The sequence below is a fragment of the Haemaphysalis longicornis genome, unplaced genomic scaffold (assembly GCF_048455015.1).
Source record: "Haemaphysalis longicornis isolate Haplotype H1 unplaced genomic scaffold, Haemaphysalis longicornis Haplotype H1 scaffold_7, whole genome shotgun sequence".
Lineage (NCBI taxonomy): Eukaryota > Metazoa > Arthropoda > Arachnida > Ixodida > Ixodidae > Haemaphysalis > Haemaphysalis longicornis.
In genome coordinates this window covers 156,046,270-156,066,611 of record NW_027526422.1, presented here as the reverse complement: position 1 = coordinate 156,066,611, position 20,342 = coordinate 156,046,270, and the positions used below count along the sequence as shown (strand labels likewise).

Genomic DNA, 20,342 nt, shown 5'->3' with positions numbered 1-20,342 from the left:
ATCAACTTAGCAGTTGTCGAATGGGATGACCAGCTAAACCCAAATCCCCAACATAAGGTACACCAGGAGGGGCGGCCCTGACAGACCACATGCGTCTTGGATAAAAGAGGCCCCCAACCATGTAAGACTGCTCCAATAAACCCGTAACCCCTAGCCCCCCCCCCACCTTCTGAACCCTGTTTCGGCGCACTAAATCTTACCAAAGTGCAACGTACCCACAGATGCATTACACAAGTCAGTGGGGTATTTGACAAGGATTTCTGCGCACACGTGTGCTCCGTTAGCGCAATATCCGCGATTGGAGCAACAAACTCGTGTCTTTATTTCTCTGTTATCTTTTATATGTTCCACAAATATGTACCCGATTTTTGCGCCCCTAAAATACGCTTTTCTTTGAGAATAGAACAGTGAATTAGCTCAGCGCATTTGCAGGTTGCCAATTAAAGAGCAATGCCGAAGTACCTTATATTAGGTGTCCTAATTTATTAACTGTCATATACCCAGAATTCATTGAAGATTGCAGTTGCGCTCACGAGAACTTGCTGCTTTATTTAAACAACCCTGACAAAGAGAAACTCCATCAGTTGCACGGTGTTGTCTACCACAAGCTCATTACCAAAAAATAACTACAGTTCTTTCTTTAGAACTTCCTATTCCTTTACCTGCAAGCAATTACAAGCAAGCCGAATTCAAATGAACCAAAAAAAATTGTTTAAAGCAGGATTTAGTACCGAGCGAAATGTGGTACCAAGACTGGTGGCAGAGTTATGCGTTGATTTTTCGTGCTGCGGAAATAGTTCTAAAATTATCAAACGGATTATTTGTCCTTCTGTTGTTTAGGGTATAGACAAATGCTACGCGCCATCTTTTCAACAGCTGCCATCAAGTGAAACTCTGGAAGTGGAGTCGATACTAGACATGAGGAGCATTCCGCCGTCGACGGGCAAAGTGACGCCCGTAACAAAAAAAGCGTCGTCTGATGCCAGAAAGGCGATGCAACGAGCAACTTCGACCGGACTTCCCACGCGATTCATCGCGTGGCGGCCCTCTCTTTCCTGCTCCAGCATCTGGGAAGGAGACAAATGAAAATCCAATAACATTTTTCATGTAGCTGCACAATAGCAAACATTTTTATGTCAAGCCGAACAAAGGCAGCATTGCATGGTGGTTCACTGTATCAATTAAGCAACTCAAGAGAGAAGGGAGAACATGTACGTGAAATCATAAATGACGACCAGACAGTCGCAAATAAAAACTACACATAGCGATAGTAATGTGGTAAAATTACAAATAATTTCAACGCATAAAATCTGGCACTCACTTGTTTCTAGTAATGCAGCTGTGTGTAATGTTTTAGTAATAAATTTGCAAACAAATATCAGTCAGACTCGGGGGAGGTATGCCCTATTCGTTTTTTTTAAACTGTCGATGCGCTTTTATGGAATCTGAAGGTTTCACCAGACGGCAGTACAAACGCTTAGAATGAAATCAGCTTGACTTGTTAGTCGTGCTTCGATACCGAAATAGAATATGTAATCTTCATGCTGATGAAACTGATGTTTCAGGTTTTCAAGTACCATCTCAAGACTAACTCCAGGTTTCTGAAGAAGAAACTTTAGGTCAATGAACATATTGCCGCTATTTAGGCATGACTACCAACAATTAAAAAAAATAGTGTTACGTAATGTGCTCCGAAAATAAAAAAGTGAACTGCTGTAGCTGTATTGTGCAAGAAAGCATCAATTCACAAAATTCTACCGTTTGACGGCAGCCGGCATACTCCCGGCTGGCAATATACTGTTCTGAGGTAGTTAATCAACCAGATTTACAAAAAATACGTAAGGTGGAGTGAGTATCTTCGATAGAAAATTAGACAGTCACTTACAATACAGCCTTATGGCTGCAAAGGAAAGGTACACAGCTTTCTGTAAAACTTTGCAGTCGAAAAATTATTTCTGGTCCACGATTTGAAGCCGGCAACACCGCCTATCTAGTGCGCCGCCCTACCGGCCGAGCTGAATAGGACGTGTTGCTGCATTTTAGGAAGGCGTAAAACTTATCTTCGATGTCCCGAGACAGCTACAGACACCGCACTTCCGGTGCGATGCTGAAATGTATTTAAACACGTTGATATGCCGCGCCTCACACCTATGGAAATGCAAAAGACAGTAAACCGCCCTTATTTACGACAATACCGCGTAAAATTACATGACGCAACTTTTTGCAATAAAATACATGGTTCTTACGAAAACCTTACACATTGTCTTAGCCTGAACACAGTGCATGCGCTTAAAACTCTTGATTTTCTGCTCAGGCTACCCCTGGGCGAGTCCACGGTGACATGAAATGCCAGAGTTTCACCACCACCATAGAATAACAAGAAAAAATTATGATGTGAGCGCTAGCGCTACTCCGACTAGTTTGTAGCAGAATTGCGAGAATTGGCTGATCAAATCATATCAACCTATGGCAGCACATTCCATGAGATGAGCTATTGCGAGCTCGATTTCGGGCATATCGTCCTCTTCGCTAATGTTAAATGCTGAATCATAGAAAGTTTGCAGTTGGTGCTATTTTGGATGCGCCTTGATATTTTGTGGACCATATTTTGCGATATTCGGGCACGGAAACCAGATGAACGTACGCTCGCTGACTTAAACAGAATTACGCCAACAAACGACAAAGCGAGACAGTGGGGCGCAATGTACATCAGCACTTTTTGGCAGGAACCAAACTGGAACTTGAGTCCAAATCACGGAGAAAAGCGAAGCGCCAGCTGTTATACCTGCACCGCGCCGAAAAAACTCAGCATGCTAGTGCCTGTGTCTCGTGGGAGCCGTGGCAGCGGAGAGAGATTTTTTGAAAGGGCAAAGAAAAATGGCGCGACTATTAGACGTCGTGCGAACTCTACATTCCCTGGAGACCTTCGGCCATCGCTGATATTCCCCTCAGGCTGCCTGGTCGATTCCGTGGTGGCTTAGAACCCAAGCGTTATACGACCACCATAAAAGAACATGGCAAATTAGTACCTTGATGACGCCGGTTACTTCATGTAAAACTATTCATTAGTTTAAAAATTTTGTTGAGCCTTAATATAAAGGTATGGGTCACAGAACAAAAGGAAAAGCGACATTTGTACCTAGTTAAGGTTTACAGTGTGTGAAGGTTTACGCTTCGCCTTAATATAGACGATGCATAGCGTGTAAATTACATTAAAACCTACTTTGAAATACTCCTCGTCGGAGAAGCCAGGCTTGTTGCTCAGCAGTGTTCTGATGGCTGCAGGACTGGACCAGCATTCAATGCATGGGTAGATATCAGTCGCCGAAAACATGCTACATTCATTGTCGTTTGTGTCCCCTGTTTTTTGGATTTTCTACTGATTGCATCATTAAATTCCACGCACTCATGGACCTAATAAACAAGATTAGGTAAAGTGATTTCCCTCATATACGTTTTTATTTAGGCATGCTAAAGAGCGTCATCATATTGGATAGAATAAATCAATTATCTTCAATTCACATGCAGATATATCGTGCTCAGCCGGTTTGCTGAAAGGTTAAAGGAAAGCTATAAGTTAGATAATGCGAAGCTGCCAACACATGAATGTAATTACGAACAATACTAACCTTTTTTCAAGCCAGATAGGGCGTTTTCTTCCGTTGAAAAGAAACCTTAACTCGACAAAAAGTGTTAGCCCTGCACGTAGCTGGCTGCTGTAAACATTACTATAGAAGGCTGACTCAAGAATATTAAAGAAATTGGGTAAGGCTATGGCACTGCGACATGGTGTGACAGAAAACTAGCCTTCTTTAAAACTTACAGTTCATTGGGTGGGAGGCTAATATACCGCACTGTTTTCTTCTGTAAATTGTAGCAGCTGTGCGTTTATACTTGCACTCCCTGTGTCTATAAAAATATTTGTTTTATTACCACAAAAATACTGCGAAAATTTTTTACGTCACATATTGTAATTGCTCACGCATGCCCGGCTGACCTGATTTTTTTCCTATTAAAGTGGCCCACTAAACTTTGCCTACTATAGTGGAGGCTGTCTAACCAGGGATTTGTACATGATTGTAAGGCTTATTTCCCTATCGCAACCTTTTCGTGCCGTGCAGATCAGAACGTGAGATCCTCCATGCTGTACGACAAGTGATATGGTTCTGTAAACACCTCAGATAAGGCCATAAAGAAAGCAATTAATTTTACAGAAATAAAACGTAATGGGATCTAAAGACAAGACATTTGTAAACTAAAAATAAAAATTTCTCCACATACTTCACAGAGTTCACACGAACACCAAATGGTGCATTTTCTGCAAGAAAAAAACGCGAAATTTCTTCAGTACAAAATTCCCTGTTACAAGGCCAAAAGCACAACTCCTACATAGTTGGCCAATACAATGACTTTCGTCCAAATCAAGCTTTGTGCGGCCACTATAAATTAGCAATATACAGAAGCAATGCAGTTTAATTTCATCAATACAGAGCATCACACATCATTTGTTTGTTTATTCGTTTGGCACTTACACTTTTGCTCACAATGACTAGGAACACACAGCTACAGGACCAAAAACACGCAGGCTTGAGTTTCCTGGAAATGTGTATAGCGACATATTTAAAGCGAAATTTTGACTTGATACGAAACAACGAAGCGGCCCAATAATGAGCGGTTTTGAGGGGCAGATGGGTCACACATTTCTAATTCTTTGAGGTGGTCACGTTGTTCTGATAGTTAAAGTGTAATTGTGGGCCACCACAGCCGTATAAATAGTTGTGGAACTTGTAGTGTAAGAAAACAACCATAAAGTAGACCGCTGTTTTACTTTTACCGATTGCCTTTTGGGTGTGCCCGCTAGAGTTTCAAGATTATTTTAAACATGTAGCATGCCATATCTGAGGATGAGGGAATAAAAGCCGCAGTATACCAGCTTGAGGAAACTTCCTTCTACTGAGCTACACATCGGCAGCAAGGGTAAAAAGAAGTAAGAAGCAATCAATATTGCAGTTTTCATTGTAAACAAAAACTGATGCATAATTTTACACAGCTTATGCACAACAAAAAAAATTCCTACACAATAACAATCCAACACATATGTATTCAGTGCAAAAAGCCTCAAACAAACCACAAAGCTGGAGTAGAAAGAAGACAAGTGCACATTTTGAACAAAAGGAAAAAAAAAAACAAATACATAAAGTGAAAGCCACTATTATAAAAAGGACGTTTTTGCAGGCTCGTACAACGGCAAGCGATCACAAGAGTTGTGTAGGCCGAATCGGCTGAGGAAAGTAGTCAACTCATAATTTGCTGTTTGAAATTCGTAATTATTCCCAGGGCCTGTGCTTCACAGGCACGTGCCTGTGCTTATTATGGCGTGATTTTTGGCAGGGGGTTCATTTATTAGCTAGTCGTTTCCTCAAGAAACGACTCTCGATGTCGGAACAAATATTTCTTCAGATGGGGTGAATTTGTGATGAACGCCACCACTTTTTTGAAAGACCGTGCAGGGGCGTGGCAAGTATATAATCTCCTATTTCTCGAGTGTAAATGTGAGAGAACCCCAACAAAATATTTTGCTTTGTTAGCGCCTCAGAGCGAAGAAAGTGGCGAAGCTACTTTAATATAATGCATTTATTCGAGGCGTTGTTTTCCCATTCAGCAAAGTAGTGGTTTGCACGAACTTGTACGGGGCGAAGTAATAAAGCAAAGCACAAGGCGAAGGAAAGCACACAGCGCGCGTTTCTACCTAAGTAGATAGCTCTGTGTTTTCTTTCGGCGTCGCATGGTCGCTGGACTCTTAAACGAAATAAAATATACATTTCTCATCCCAATACCACATTATTGCGAAATGATAGCCAGAACTCGGGCCAGGCTGTTTCAGTTGCTTCTCATGCCTACGCGGAACACAACCTCGGATGACTACAAAAAGCCGAATTAAGTGTATACCTTCAATATTCCTCTCACTAGGTTGTCTCCCTTTTGGGGAAAGAAAAACAGTCTCTTATAGAATTCATGTTTGAACAAATCTGAGGCTTTCGGCCAACCTATTTTTATTCAAGGAAAATTGTGTATAGCAGGCACTCTTTATGGTTCAATACATCCGAAAAGCGATATGAAAATCACCATACTAAAAGCTTACCGACAGCAGCGTGCTTCGTGAGCTGGTCGAGCGCCGCTTTACTCATGGCGTACGGCGCTCCAGTGAACAGCTTCAAAAAGGGTGCAGCATCAAAATATTGTTTACAAAACCAAGACATCAGAGACTCTCTTAACTTTTATTTGACATATTCATTCACTACCTCCTCCAGAATGTCAACGTGACTCTGGCGTCTTATTTACCCTTGATTCATTCTGCTTCTTATTCACCTTCACACCAAGTATTTCATACCTTTAATGGGCGAAATCGCACACGAGCGAGGTAGACTATATGGAGCCCACGTAGTTACTGCTCACAAGGTGTTCCACACTGCGACTATGTTCTAACTCCTATTCCAACAAAATTTGTAAAAACATACAGTTCCAGGGATAACAGGTTATTTTGTTATTTATTGCGACACTTTTTCAATAGCCCGAACATTATTCCGCTTGTCAGCAGAAGCAAAGACATCACTGGCACCCCTTGGTATTTCACCCCCTGCCATCTTGCGCTTCCTTGCTGGTTGTTGGACTACAGGCCACCTTATTTCACTCGAAATATCAGTTCCTTTTCCTCGACACATTTTGCATGGCAAGCGCAACTAACGCTTGCGTATTATAATGTGGTAATTTCGACCATTCGTGCCCGTCACGCAGGTGAGCACCGGAAGGCTTATAGTAACGACGTATTGAAAAGATGGGCCAATTGAGTGACTCTGCGCATGAACGTTTTTTAATCTTTCAGACGTCGATGACTGCCGCGCTATGTTCTCTAGCCTCGGGGCATGGTAGACAATTACGCTCGGTTATATTACTCAGAAACGTTCTTCGAAGGGGGCAGGGGTTGCGGAGGATCTGCTGGTAATTTGCAAAGATGCAGGAAACAGATCGAGTAGCGACGCTATGTTGCTATTCCAGGGAAACGCTTGCGGAGGGTCGCCAATTTCCATCCCCATTTTAAGACATCCCAAACAGCCTGCTATAATTCATAGCAGTTGCAGTTCTGAAGACCTTGCCCTTTGCTGCCGCACTCACGTTCGAGTATCAGTAAACTGAACTAATGGGGACAAACTCCAGCAAAAACACCCACCAAAAATTCCCTAAAGTAACGAGATCCCCTAAAGCAATCTAGACAGCTCTATCGCAAGTATTTCGCATTACCTTCCAAATGTATTATGAATAGATACCTGTCTTTACAAATACAAGCCTTGCATAAAATGGAGAGCATCAAAAACACAATTCATGTTTAAACAGAAGGAAAAGGACTTGAAGAGCAGTCAAAAATACCATGAAGCAGTCGTAAATACCCATGCAGATAAAAAGTTGGAGACCTTTATTTTAATGGTATTCTGGATGAAATTTTTAAAAAGCGCCAGAAGGATTTTACATCGCATTTTTCTGCCAATTTGGGGTGTCCGTAGTTCCAAAACTCCCACAGGGAGAAGCATCTACATTAGCACATGTACGTCGTTATAGGCTAGCAAACAAAAGCAAACAAATAAGTTTTTCTTAGGAAGAAGATAATAGTCTAGAGGCACTTGGATATTGCACCGATGCAGCCATAACTACAGCTTACAAAGGTAAATGCGAAGGGAAACTAAAACTTCGCACTGCACTCACGAAAGGAATCATTCAACGAAGACATCTCTTTCGCAAACATATTACTACGCACCATGTAAAGCATTCCTATATTTTATGACCCGTTTGAAACCATACGTAGTGGTGCATTTTTTTTTAACCTACCTTATGGGTTTCCCCCTTTTTGAGCAATAATATACTCTTGTCCCTAGCTACCATTCGAACCTAGCGCACCAACCCATTTCTTTGAGTTGTGATCTCAAACATAACGTTCCTGCTGTAATTTTGCCTAAAGGATTGATGTTTTTGTTTTTCATTATTTCATCCATTTTATATATTTAAACGTATAGCTGATGCTGCAGAATCGTTTTTTACCTTTAAACTGCTGTTAACATAATTCTAATGACTACCCTTTCTTACTCTAAAACACAATAAAGCAGTATCATAAGTAAGTTATCCTGCTGTTTACCACCAAATCAGTAAGTTTTTAGGTGGTGCGGGATTTCATGCGTGTGCTCTGATGGAAAAATATCCACGCAGTTCAGTAAGAAAATGCGACTTTGAGCATTAACTTTTAGTTTTTTGCAAGAGACGGTCAGGAAATAAATTTACGTTCAGTCAGAACTTCAGTAACCCTTTGAGATGACTTCTATGACTGATAATTATACCGCGTTTGTCACCCATTATCGGCAAACTTTAAAATGTGTGCATAAATATATGCGCCAAGAGTAAGAAGCCTTCTTTAAAAAAAATTGCAGTCTCCCTGCTTCTGGAGGCCATCGGGGTTGTTTGTGTCGAAGCATCCTCCAATTATTGTAGTCCTCCCCTGGGCTGGAAACGTTTGACAGCGCTATTAAATATGGCAAAGCTTTTCCAATAGCCAACATCTCCTGTTTTAAATCCCAGGCATGCGCGGACTATTCATTCTAGCAGCTGTGTTTCCAACCGGCAAATCCCTGCCAAACGGAGCGATTTGTCGCTTTGTGTTGATGTGGTCGGCGTATAGTTATCTCTGGTCCCATCACCACGTAGCCTTCCCGGAGACGTTATTGTACGCCTTCCTGGCAGTTGGAACAAGGCACCCACTTATATTTGGCGGAGGGCGATCATCTGACCCAAATCATATTTCCATGTGAAATGAAGGCCTTAATAAACGTTGCACTTGGCGTTTACACGTGATGCGGTAACAAGGCATCGCAGTATTTGTAGAAAAAGCACAAATATATACTTCCCGTACTCATCCCGGTTTCAGCCTTCGAAAAGGGTGAGCGATTTCATTTCCCCCAAGGCAAAGAATAATGAAAGAATTTACGTCGATGAGTTGCGACACTTATATTACACTGATCGCCTATTTTTCAACGGAAAGTAACCAACGGTTATCTTGAAGAAGAAAAGTTGCTGATCATAAGCATTGTAAAGCTTTCTTTCATGGCTTTCTCATTAGAAAAAGACAAACCAGCAAGTGGTGCTCTCATAATCTCGTACAATAAACAGTTTGCTCGGTCAGTCTAGATACTAAAAAATGGTAGAAACCGGGGCAATCAAGCAGTAGAAGAGGTGAACATATAAAATAATTTCGAAGCTTGTCATCAAGATATTTAAAGTTCGACGGTAGTGATCTCTATATAGCGAAAAACACAGAGATTGACAAGCCTATGTATGTCGCTCTAAAAGAAATACTCGGGGAAACATATGTACGCAGTGACAGGAACATTGCCGTCAAACAAACGCTAGTAACAGTAAAAAGCAGCGCACCATGTACACAAAGAAGACGTGTACTTACCACAGTTATGGATGCAACACTGGAGACGCTCAAAATACAGCTTAAAGAAGAGGAGAGAGATGGCCAAACCAAAAAAAAACAACTACAGTGTTAAGTTCTTCGCCCATCAAAATATGTAGACTAAGAGATGAGAAATCAATGAATTTGTCATATTAACGTATGCATCAAATGCCACAATCACACGTGTAATTGTGGTACTACACGTGGGCGCTTCAATTCGAGCGCAGTGGGATAGTGTGCTGACTGCCAACCTTACGGCCAGGATCCATTTTTTGCGTGTTACATTAGGGTCTGTGAAAACGGTGCTCGAAGCATTTTTTATGCAGGTTGCCCTTTCCATATAGACATAAACATTTATTTACGGCATCATTTCGAACAAAACACTGACAAAAATATCCTAAACAAAAAATGGAGGATTTGGAGCAGCATTTAGAACTGTGATATGTAGTAGCATTGCCATATTATGTTACGTCATGTCATTATCAAAAGGGACAATTAAAGCTAGTGCCTCAGCGACGATTGCTTAAAGGGACACTGAAGTGATATGTAAACATTGCGGGATTACTAGCGCAAATTGTAGTCCGGAGTCCCCAGGCCATGTTTCGACCACTCTAGGCGCGTTTACGCGATTTTATTTAGTAGAAAAACTAATTCGAAAACGCTGTCCTCCTCTCTTTACGCTCGCCCATTTTCTGTGGCGTTTTCGTGTGACGTCAGGAGGGGATGAGCTGGCAATTGGCTGCGCCACGGCTGCGCTACTGCACGGCTCCCCGGCCGACAGAGTCAGTCGGCCCAGCGTTTCGTCCGCCGGCCGCCGGCGGGTCGTCGCAATCAAGGAGGTTAAAAAAAAATTGCTTGGTCGCAATTCGTTCGCTTAGTTGAAACGAAGCCAGGACACGTTTGTGAATGGAAGAATGTGCCTTTCTTTACTTGGTTTGTTTGTACACTGTATCTAGCTCCAAGTCAAGGTCGCTTCACACAAGCGCTGCACATGCGACGCTTCGCTGACTGGTACGCCAGTAGGAAAATATCAGGCCTCTTGAAGGCGGGAGAAGAGTAAGCGAAGTCAATATAGGTACTAAGCAAATAAAATCAACTGATATTTTTACCGTACAGCGTAAAACTAGGGCGCGGGAAGCACTTTTTTGCGCTTGGCGAACAAGCACAGCGGTCAGCAGCACGACTAGGCATCTGCGAACGCTTTTCCGTCTACGAATGCTAGACGTGAGCTACTGTGGAAACTCGGGCGACGCTTACTGCACGATCGCAGTACAACAAATAGTCACCTAAGCGGCTTGAAATGGAAAAATTAAATAAAAGTGTAAACTGGTTGTACAATATATACCCTATATTAGCAAGGCCTTCGCGTCCCGCTCCGTGGCCTAGCGGTCTGGAGCGCTGGGATTTCACCGCAAATGTTTTGCGAGTCACGGGTTCGAGTCCCCGCGGGGACGTCCTTTTTTTTTTGTAAGTTAACTTTTTTGTTTTCCGCCGATGTTTTCTATATTGAGTTCATGTTTTTTGGGGCCGCAACGTTCATGGCTACACGACCTAGTTCACAAAACGCGCGCAGGCTGGCACTGGCGCGCTAGCGAGTTCTCGTTGGCGTGCTGTTGCCATAAGCACCGACTGCTTGGAGGCAGTGGGCACAGGCCAGAATGAACAGACCCTTGGCCTGGTGCGAACACGCTTTTTACGATACAGGCATGAGGGAGGCAAGCTTCAAATATGGGGGAAAAGCGCATGACATTTGGGCGTCTGCGGGTACGCGGAGGGCGTTCATGCACTGCGTAGGTCTCGGCTAGTGAATGCTACGACTACAAACCGTCCTGGGAGTCTTATCTTGTGCATTTTACAGCCGACAACATGGCAGAAGCGCGGTACGATGATTACTGAGATATTGAGAATGCCCATCCAACAAAGCCATTGGTTATGTTTTACAGAACCGAAACCGAAACCGAAACTTGCGTGATTGCTAACCTTGGGCATCGTCCAATCACGGCGCCCCTCCTCTCAACGTCACAGCCTTAGTTGGTGCGGCCGCCGCAAACCGCGCATGGTAGTTTTTCTTCTTTCGGGCTTTGTAAAATAATTACCGATTTGTCAACCGGATAAACGATGAAAAGTGTGCTAATTTGAGCCAGTCTACGCAGTGCAAGCAGAAACGTGAGCTTGACGAATTCACTTCAGTGTCCCTTTAAGGGGGTTTACGATAGCTTCTTGTGTTTTGATGGCACCGAAACGAACCAGTAGAGGCAATAGCACCAGAAGAGACAATTTGACCCGTCAAGTAAACGCCTAGCCATTTACGGGGTTTCAGTTACGCTAGCCGTGCAGTATGAACAATACTTATTCATACGAGGACTGCTAAACACCGATGTCGCTGTTTTGACTCTGCAAAAACACACATTTTAAAGTATGGGGCTGTAATTGGGGACTCAGACCAAAAGATACGCGGGATATATTACAGCAAAAAAAATTAGGCATGGTGGTAGCTTCGTGCAGCCAACACTATGACACAAATTAGTTGGAAAAAGCGTTTCATGAATGCGTCAACAAAACCAAAATGCTCTGTTAGGGAAGGTTGCATACAGGCAAGTATCAAACAAAGGACACGAGGTGGCTAACGCACATTTTACAGCATCGAGGAACCTCGTCACCCAGAAAATTTTAAAACTAACTGTACAAACCGAAAGGGTAAATGAAGCTCAAGACATGGTGACTTATTAGAACATAATATTTTGCGACAAAAAGCGGCTTCCCTGCATTTTTCGGTCCTCGCAATTTTACAACAATTTTGATTACATGTAGCGCTCTTATGATGGCAAAAAGCGTTTACATTACACCTTTTGTGTGCCGCAAAAATGGCAGTGCTTTCTGCGTCATAGAGACAGAGCCTTCGACATTTGAGGCCCACGCATTCCTGAGGTCTTCCAGCGATGTAGAGGCTATCAATCCTCTTTTAAAAATTTCCATCATTGTTTACCTAAAAAATATCCACACATAATGCAAAGCACACCTTTAGCCGTGGTCGCAATGTGTGTTAGGCCGAAACTCTTCAAATTACATTTCGGGGAAAATACACTAGTAAGGTGCAAGTGTGTGCCGCCAAAGAAAATATATATTTTCTACGAAGAAGGTTCTGGTCTATAAAACAGTTGCAGTCTTTAGCATCAACGCCATCTTATAACGCAGGTAGGTGTAATGATCAGAAACTTGACATGAGCCAATAACTAAGGTCCGCCTGCGCCTCTTACACTGTGAAGGGCTGCTCCACTCGTGTTCTCGAGAACAAAATCTCGCTAGTATTCATATATTCTTGAATTTATTTGAAGGAAGGCTGTTTGCTGAGAAAAACTTAAAATATGATAGTGTGACGCAAAACCAAACCTAAACAACGACAATAAAGAAATGCACAAACAGCAGCACTGTGGGGAAATACTGTGTTTGTTCTTAATTAGGCATTATTTTTTCTCTTATAACGCAGAACCAAAAGGCCAAAGTCAAAACTGTAGCAAGTGGTGTGCGCACTCGGGCAGTCGTTCACCACGTCCCCGCGTAGTAGATGACCATTCTGTGTTTAAGAAAAATTGATGCTCCAACGACAAATAAAATGATGAATGCTTGTAAACAGATACGAATATATAACATAAGAAAAGGTCCGTAAAAATGCGGTAATCAGTATTTCGAGGAATTCAACTTTGCCGAGGCAAGAGAAAAAGTGATAATATCAGATCCCGAAAAGCTCAGATAAAACTACAAATTAAGTTTTGCATTGTGAACGCGAACAGTTCCGGTGGTTGTCGCTTTATAAAGTCGTCGCAAGCTCAAGTTTCACTTGAAACATTGAGGGGGACAAAGTAACCCACGCATTTGGCGTACATTTGCGGTGGTCCACTATTTAAAAAGGCTGAATTCGTTGCGTTGGTATTATCTATGCTTGAAAACATGTTTTCGCGGCGGGTCTTAATGTTCGTGAGTAATTTGCGGAGTTTTCTTGCAATGATTACTTTGTTGCTCAGTCACGAGAGCTGTTCATTTGATTTTGCAAGCGTATAATTCAGCCTGAAAAAGCCCATTCATACCACGTGTTTTCTATGCATGCCTTAGTATATTGTCCTCACAATGTTCAACTAGCCCGTAAACATAATGAACCCGTGTGTTCGCCTGCGCATGACATCAACTAAAATAAAAGTTCCTGCTGCAGTCGTTAATAAAATAGTTCTTGTTGAATAACGCCCTGCTGCTATATTGAGGGCCATGTACAGCACACGACCCGCCACAGGTACACCTAGAAATGTCCGCGTAAAAAGTTGGAATACTTATCACAGTCAGTGGTGCAAAAAATTCTTCTAAAAAGTTCCCGTCGTGTATATTGCCACATTCAGCTATAACTCTCTACATCAACACAACTCAGAGTTTTCTCTCTTTTGTCGTCTATATGGATATAAGCCACGTTTCCAATAGACTCGTTGCTGCCATCGCTTCCGTCCCCAACCGCGTACTTCATCATGGCTATCACCCGTAACGATGATTCAAGCCAAACTGCCGGTGCCCGTTTCCCTTTTAAGAGCTCACAAACAGCCATACTGTTTTGAAAAAAATTGCAAAAGTCGTTTTGCTGGAATTTGAGTCAAGAGAGTTCTCGATTCACATGACAATTCCAGCCGTCTTAACACCGAATACAAGAAATTAAAACCATAAACAAGTCTATCGAACACTGGCACGTGCCTGTTCATTTTTTTTCCTATCAGCGTTATATAAATTGTATTCAAGTATTTCTGAGAGCTGCAGTAGTTCCCACAGTTACGATTCATGGTATACAATTTCATATGTTATATTTGAGGACTGCTACAAATTTAAAACTGAATGCTAATATAAGTGTTTTTGATTTAAGTAAAAACCAAAAGTTGTGATATGTTTTTATGAGTTTACAGTTCATCACCGTTACTAATACAACGGCCCTTATTTAACTGAATGGGCTGCCAAAATTTTAGCGGGAGTAAGAACAGATATTTCCAGCAGCGCCGAGTGAATATGAGTTCAAGATATCAAGAAAAGAAGACTCACTAAAGTCATTTTGAGGCTTACCAAGCAAATATCCGCTACTTCTGAACGTACAACGCTTTAGAAAAGCCAAACTAGCGTTCAGACATGTGCCCATGAGCTGCTTTCCGTGGAGGTAACGCAGTGGCAGGTACATAAAAGTGATGAAGTTTTTCTTGCGCTAATCGTGCTGTAAAAAAGATGGTATATATAAGTACAGTTTGCCTTTGTAATCATTTCTTTATTCCCTGGCATAATGGTTACAAATGAGTTACTTTGTTGCACCGTCAGCAAGATATGAATCCAAGCGCAGAGCCATTTTATAAATGTATAAAAAATTTTACCTTGTAACCAGGTGCTGCTCTGGCGCACGTTTACTTAAACATTCCTGCTGGCACCTTTCTATAAATTGTAACCTTGATTAGAATGAGCTCCGCACACGCATTTAGAGTGCATTAGCAAGCACAATCATCTCTATCTTAGCGCACTCACAAGAATGTCAATCCTTCCGAAGTGTTCAATGGTTTCGTCCACCACAGCAGCGACATCGACCTCAGCACGTACGTCCCCTTGGACAACAACAACCTCTAAGAAAATCGCAGGAAAAGCAAGAAAGCAAGAGAACTCGTTTCCGGCTTTCCGAAATTCCGCAGAATAATTTTAGTTTGAATTTTAAAATTTATTCTCAAGAAGATATAGACGTGGGTTGGGGAGTAGTATTCACGCCTATGTGATATTTGATTAGGCAACGTTCTCTGAATGATACGAACATTTGTGCAGCATAAAAGATTATACCTTACATTAATTTACTGCAAGCGTAGGCTTTCGCGGGCCAAGTGCTCCTACTTCAAAGTCTATATTATTTCTTGCGCTAATTAAAAGCGAAAGTACTGGTCCGTTTCGCTGCCGCTCAGTTTAGCCGACAGATCAAAAGTTTAGACTATTCTTGAACGAAGATGTATAATACAGAGGGAAGACATTTCGAAACTACAAAATGTTGTAGCACACGTTAAGCTTCTCAATTATATAACAAATAGGCAGGATACAACAATTATATTTGAAGGAAAATGTAAACCCTTTGGGGATACGATCTGTGTTCTTCTATTTAGAGATAGACGGTGACTTGTACGATGGCAAGTGGTTTGTGCGATGGCAAGCATGAAGTGGTTTTAAACCAATTTTCTCCTCATGCTCAATCGTGAGGCAACAATTTCTTCACTGTGTATTGCCATTTCATCGTTCATACTACCGAACTAACCAACCTCTAAGGCCTGATGGGGACAGCCGCATTCGATGGCGAGCTCGGTTGCAACAAGACGCCTATGAATGGTGTGGTACATAGCGCTATGGGCCCAATGTCGTAGGAAGAAGCAGGGCAGGCACGCACACAACGGGGTCTCTGTGATGGCCGACATGTACATACTGTAAATACATTGTTCACCCATCGCATCGTTCATGCTCTTTGTTCTTCCCCTACGAAATAATATTTCAACTACAAAATACAAAAGGGCTGGCGCTGATCCGTGAGATCGTGGCTCGCACTCAAAGCCAGACAGTAACATACGGTAGCAACATAAGCCGTTCCAGCAAAACGAACAACGAAAAGTCGAATTCAGGAAACGAATACTGCGTTTATCTCCAAAGGAGCAATACAGACGGGCACAGCGTAACCCGTGGGCAGGAGAGAGCGGACAGGCAGGTACTGTCATCCACAGGCTGAGCTGCAGCATCAGATTCAAAGTCAGCGTGAAATATCTAAAACGTTTCTTAAATAACAGCTTCAAATAATTGTGGAGGACTTAGGCTCCACCTGAAACTCGAAAGAAATGCAGCAGTTGTGACTACATTTTTTTACAAGGCTTGAGAAAACTATAAGTGGGTAAACCATGGCTCCAGGTAATACTGAGCTCAACTTTGCGTAGCAAGGGCAGCTGGAGGCTATCGTGTTTCGAAGACATTTGCAGCGAGGCAAGCCGATAATTGGCCAATATTTTGTACCGCCAATTTCTTACCTCCAAACGGGTTCTATATTTCCCCACCTTTAAAGCAGTGTTGCGACACCCTCTCATGTCGCCAAACTGTTGGCGGAATGTGAGCAAGTTTAATCACAGTTTACGGAGGCTCCTCACCACAATAGGGTGTTTAGGCAATTGTACCTTTTCGTCGGGAATTCCCCTGTTTCGGCAGGCGTCTGCGACCTTGTTCAGTTTCTCCACGTTCCTAGCTGTGAGTGCAAGCCAGCTTCCTAGGGAAGCGAAGTAAAGTGCCGTGCTTTCGCCGATGCCTGACGATGCGCCTGCACAAGAAATGATTTTCAAGGCATATTTTTTTGTTATCTGTCAATGCGTTTGCGCTTAACAAACCACAAATTTCAAAAGTATCGCATCAAGGGCATGGGTTTTTGTGTACTCTGCATGACATAAGGTTTAAAGGGCCCGGATGAATTGTTGACATTACGGTTTGCATGTCACGTGCCTTACAAATATATATCTTCATTTCCGGCAAAGGCACAAAACAAAACAAAGAAATAGCATGAGGCGTATTGTTGTCGCAAATTCTACGTTGTACAATTTATATAAAAATGGTCATATTCCGGGTCATAAAAACATTATCCTCGACTACTAAGGCACTTCTGCTTGTCACACAATCAGACAACTGATTTATATTACCTGCGCAATAAAGTTTTTGAACGCACAGCTGTAGAAACGTAGACTCACAAGGGGGTAGAATACTTTTGATACACCCAACAAAACCACACCTGCCCAAGACAATTCAATAAATGTTCAGGCTTAGTGTAGGTAAGATTACACTCAAGGGGACCAAACGTTTCCCATTACACACAAAAATTGATGTATTCCTTCGATCGTATTCTGCGGCTTCCTTCCTGATCATCATTAGCCTACTCAGGGTCACTGCATGAAAAAGGCCTCTGCCATGACGTCTAACTGCTCCTTTCCTGTGCTCCTCCAGTCCACTGCTTACCCCCGAATGCGCTTATTTCATCCGTCTTTCTGATTATTGGCCATCCCCTTCCTATAGACACGTCTCTTGGTATCTACTTTCTTGCACTAATTGTACACCGGCTGTAATTTCGGCTCAATAGTTGGCCAGACGGCTTCATCATCATAGACGGCTTCATCATCCTAGCTGGTTATCGGCGCATAGGCGTGTGATATCTTCAATCTGCATCGCCTGTTCAGTTTGAATACAACAGCCCTGACTCTCCCGCTAATGGCGAAAAATTCCTCCCCGTTTCTTGCTATTTCTCTATGAGTTATAAATCCCACCTCGTGTTCTTTCTTGTCTTAGGGTCCACTGTAGCACAGATTACGCCCACTCTTGAACTTCATGATGCCTTCTTTTGTCCTTATAACTTCGCTTTATCCTTTAATATTACACTATATGACCGAGAGCTCCTGTAATAATACAGCTACCCTTGCCTCAATAGACACGGTGGGTGCGTTGAACGTTGTCAGGGTCAAGTTTTAATGGCTACCTATCCGGAGAGAGAGATTCTTAGCACCCTCTTCTGTATTGCTGGTGGACTTCCCCCCCCCCCCCCAGGACATAACGAGTCAAGTCAGACAAACATACTATAATCGCAGTTCAGCATCTTACCGAAGACCATAGCCCGAAGATGCAGTTCTGGAGCCACCCAAGCGTTCTCTTTTGGTGGGTTGAAAAAGAAAGAAAACTCTTTATTCGATTCCTGAACTCCCCATGAATCGGTTCCTGGCCCTCAGACAAGTTTTATTAACAACATTGTCCTAGTAATCCATCGAAATATTTCTTTACTAAGTTGAAATTGAAATGAATTTAAATATAGACTCCAGACAGGTTAGAGGAGCAGGCGGGCAACTGCCGCAAGTCCGGCGTTGAAGATAGCTGCTCTGGCTACGGCGGGGGCCTGAACTCCCATGTCAGAGCTACGCAGATCTCCCTCCAACTTCACGTCAGAGGTGATAGAAAAAAGGGATGAAAAGTGTCGGCCCACATGGAGGGCGGGGGGACGGTGGCACGGATACCACACCTGCGGCAATTCGGTGAAGCGTGCAGAGAGGAATGATTATGATAAACTACCACCCTGCAAGGAAGATCGTGGGCTTGCGGAATTTGCCAAGAACGTTTTTCCGCATGGATGAGCTCAGGATGCGTGTGGTATAGTTACAATAGGTACAGTAGTAATAAGTGGCGATATTATGAAAACCTCGTCGTCTATCTCGAATTTATCTTGCGTAGTATAGAGGTTGTGCCTTGTGCCTGCTCGGACCTTGAGTCATCAAGCGTTGTCTTGGGCTGCCTTTATCCCCCCCAGGCCGGTGTGCACCAGGGTCCATACAAACTCCACCGGGTAGGTTGGGGGATTTTGTGACGATATGTCACCACTCACGTGGCATACGTGGACGATCCCCCGTCGGGCCATAGCCCATATTGACGGATGCGAGAGTGTGCGGTGACAGCCGGTATGGACTCTGTTACCGTCACTTCTAAATAGTTCGTCTCGTCATGTAAATACGTAGCTCCATCACTACGCGGTTTGTGTCATCTATTCTTCCACAACGTAACAATATTGTGTGCAAGCGGCGGCTGTGTCCCCAGGAAAGATTTTGGGCTCCAGTTTTGAAACAATATTATTTACTAGTGGGAGACGGCCTGTTGAACCATCTTAAAGGTATTGCCGCCTTCTCCGCCCCTGCTGCTGGGCAGGAAGTGGTCGGCCTCATTGATAAGAGCTGTAGTAAATACGTCGAGATGGCTGTATCTGACGGCGCATAACTGTTCGACATTCTGATGAATCAGAAAACGCTTGACTTGTGTACCTGCCATCTTTAATTTTTTGAAGGCGCTATGCGTAGACAGCATACTCCAGCAGTTCAGGTTGTGCAGTTCGAACTTCCGCAGGGTCCACAGCGGTGTACTTTCCCGCTTGGCCATTAGCCCTTGCTCGAAGGCAATGAAGAGGAGCGCACTCGGAACGGTGAGAAGGAATAAGAAGATCTTAAATAATTGATGCTAGCAGGACCTCATTGCTTGTGGGCGCACGTTCGCCTGGTAAATCAACTGCTTTTACCATTTACTTAAAAACTTCTTTAAAAGATTGCGTGGCAGAAAAAAATAAAGGTTAGCGTGGGTAGTGCGAGGTATTCGGAAGATTCACTTTAGATCTGGTAGAATATTCATGCGGAAGCTCTTTAAATGTACAGCCCAGAGGGGGTAGAAGCTGAGCAGGTCATCTGGCTGAAGAGATAGGCTTCTACAAGCTGCTCTACCTTCTTGTAAGCCACCAGTTGTTCTCCCCAAGCCGCGGAGTTATACAAGGCTAACTGCAGCGCTGCGTTGTAGGCTTCCCGAAGGAGGCAATAATGTTTGACACTCGATGACGGCAGCGTGGATGTAAGCAAGGGAATACGCGATCCTGCTTATAAGGAATGCCTGAATCAAATGCAGGCCCTCCTCCTCTCTGAGGCCATGTCACCGGTGAGTTTTTCTGCTAAGTTCTGTTCTTTGGGATCTGTACTCCCGGGGCGGAGGCCTCGTCGAAACACGTTTGAGTCTCCTTTTGCAACGCCTGGTGGACACATCTACATCCAAGTGTTTGTGTTCGAAATAAATTGACATTGAAATTGAAATTGGAAGACCTGTTGTTCGGACTACTTGTCTAATGAATCTACTGTCCTGTTGCTTTGCATGCGTAATCCCGGCTTTTTGGGGGTCTGTACATCTGGGATGGGTTAGTAATCAATTGAAATTTGAAGCGTTGGTAGAGTTTTCGCCTTACGTTTGGTTTCAGCAGAAG

The 20,342-nt window shown here is 43.1% G+C and overlaps 1 protein-coding gene across 1 annotated transcript; it reads right to left on the bottom strand.

The window, feature by feature from the left end:
• Nucleotides 1-869: 869 nt before the first annotated feature.
• On the bottom strand, nt 870-12,385 carry LOC144146618 (meso-2,3-butanediol dehydrogenase-like). The gene is made up of 6 exons (XM_077678554.1): nt 12,339-12,385; nt 9,500-9,539; nt 6,143-6,212; nt 4,282-4,318; nt 3,224-3,287; nt 870-1,067 (listed from the first exon to the last, which is right to left on the bottom strand). The coding sequence occupies exons 1-6, from the start codon at nt 12,383-12,385 to the stop codon at nt 870-872; spliced, it is 456 nt and encodes a 151-aa protein (XP_077534680.1).
• Nucleotides 12,386-20,342: the final 7,957 nt, after the last annotated feature.

Bases quoted from the DNA above. Each gene is read 5' to 3' on its own strand.
- LOC144146618 (XM_077678554.1), bottom strand. From the start codon at position 12,385: ATGACGCAGAAAGCACTGCCATTTTTGCGGCACACAAAAGGTGTAAT. The intron at 9,540-12,338 runs GTAAACGCTTTT...CTCTTCTTTAAG, and splicing joins CGGCACACAAAAGGTGTAAT to CTGTATTTTGAGCGTCTCCA. The intron at 6,213-9,499 runs GTAAGTACACGT...CCCTTTTTGAAG, and splicing joins GTGTTGCATCCATAACTGTG to CTGTTCACTGGAGCGCCGTA.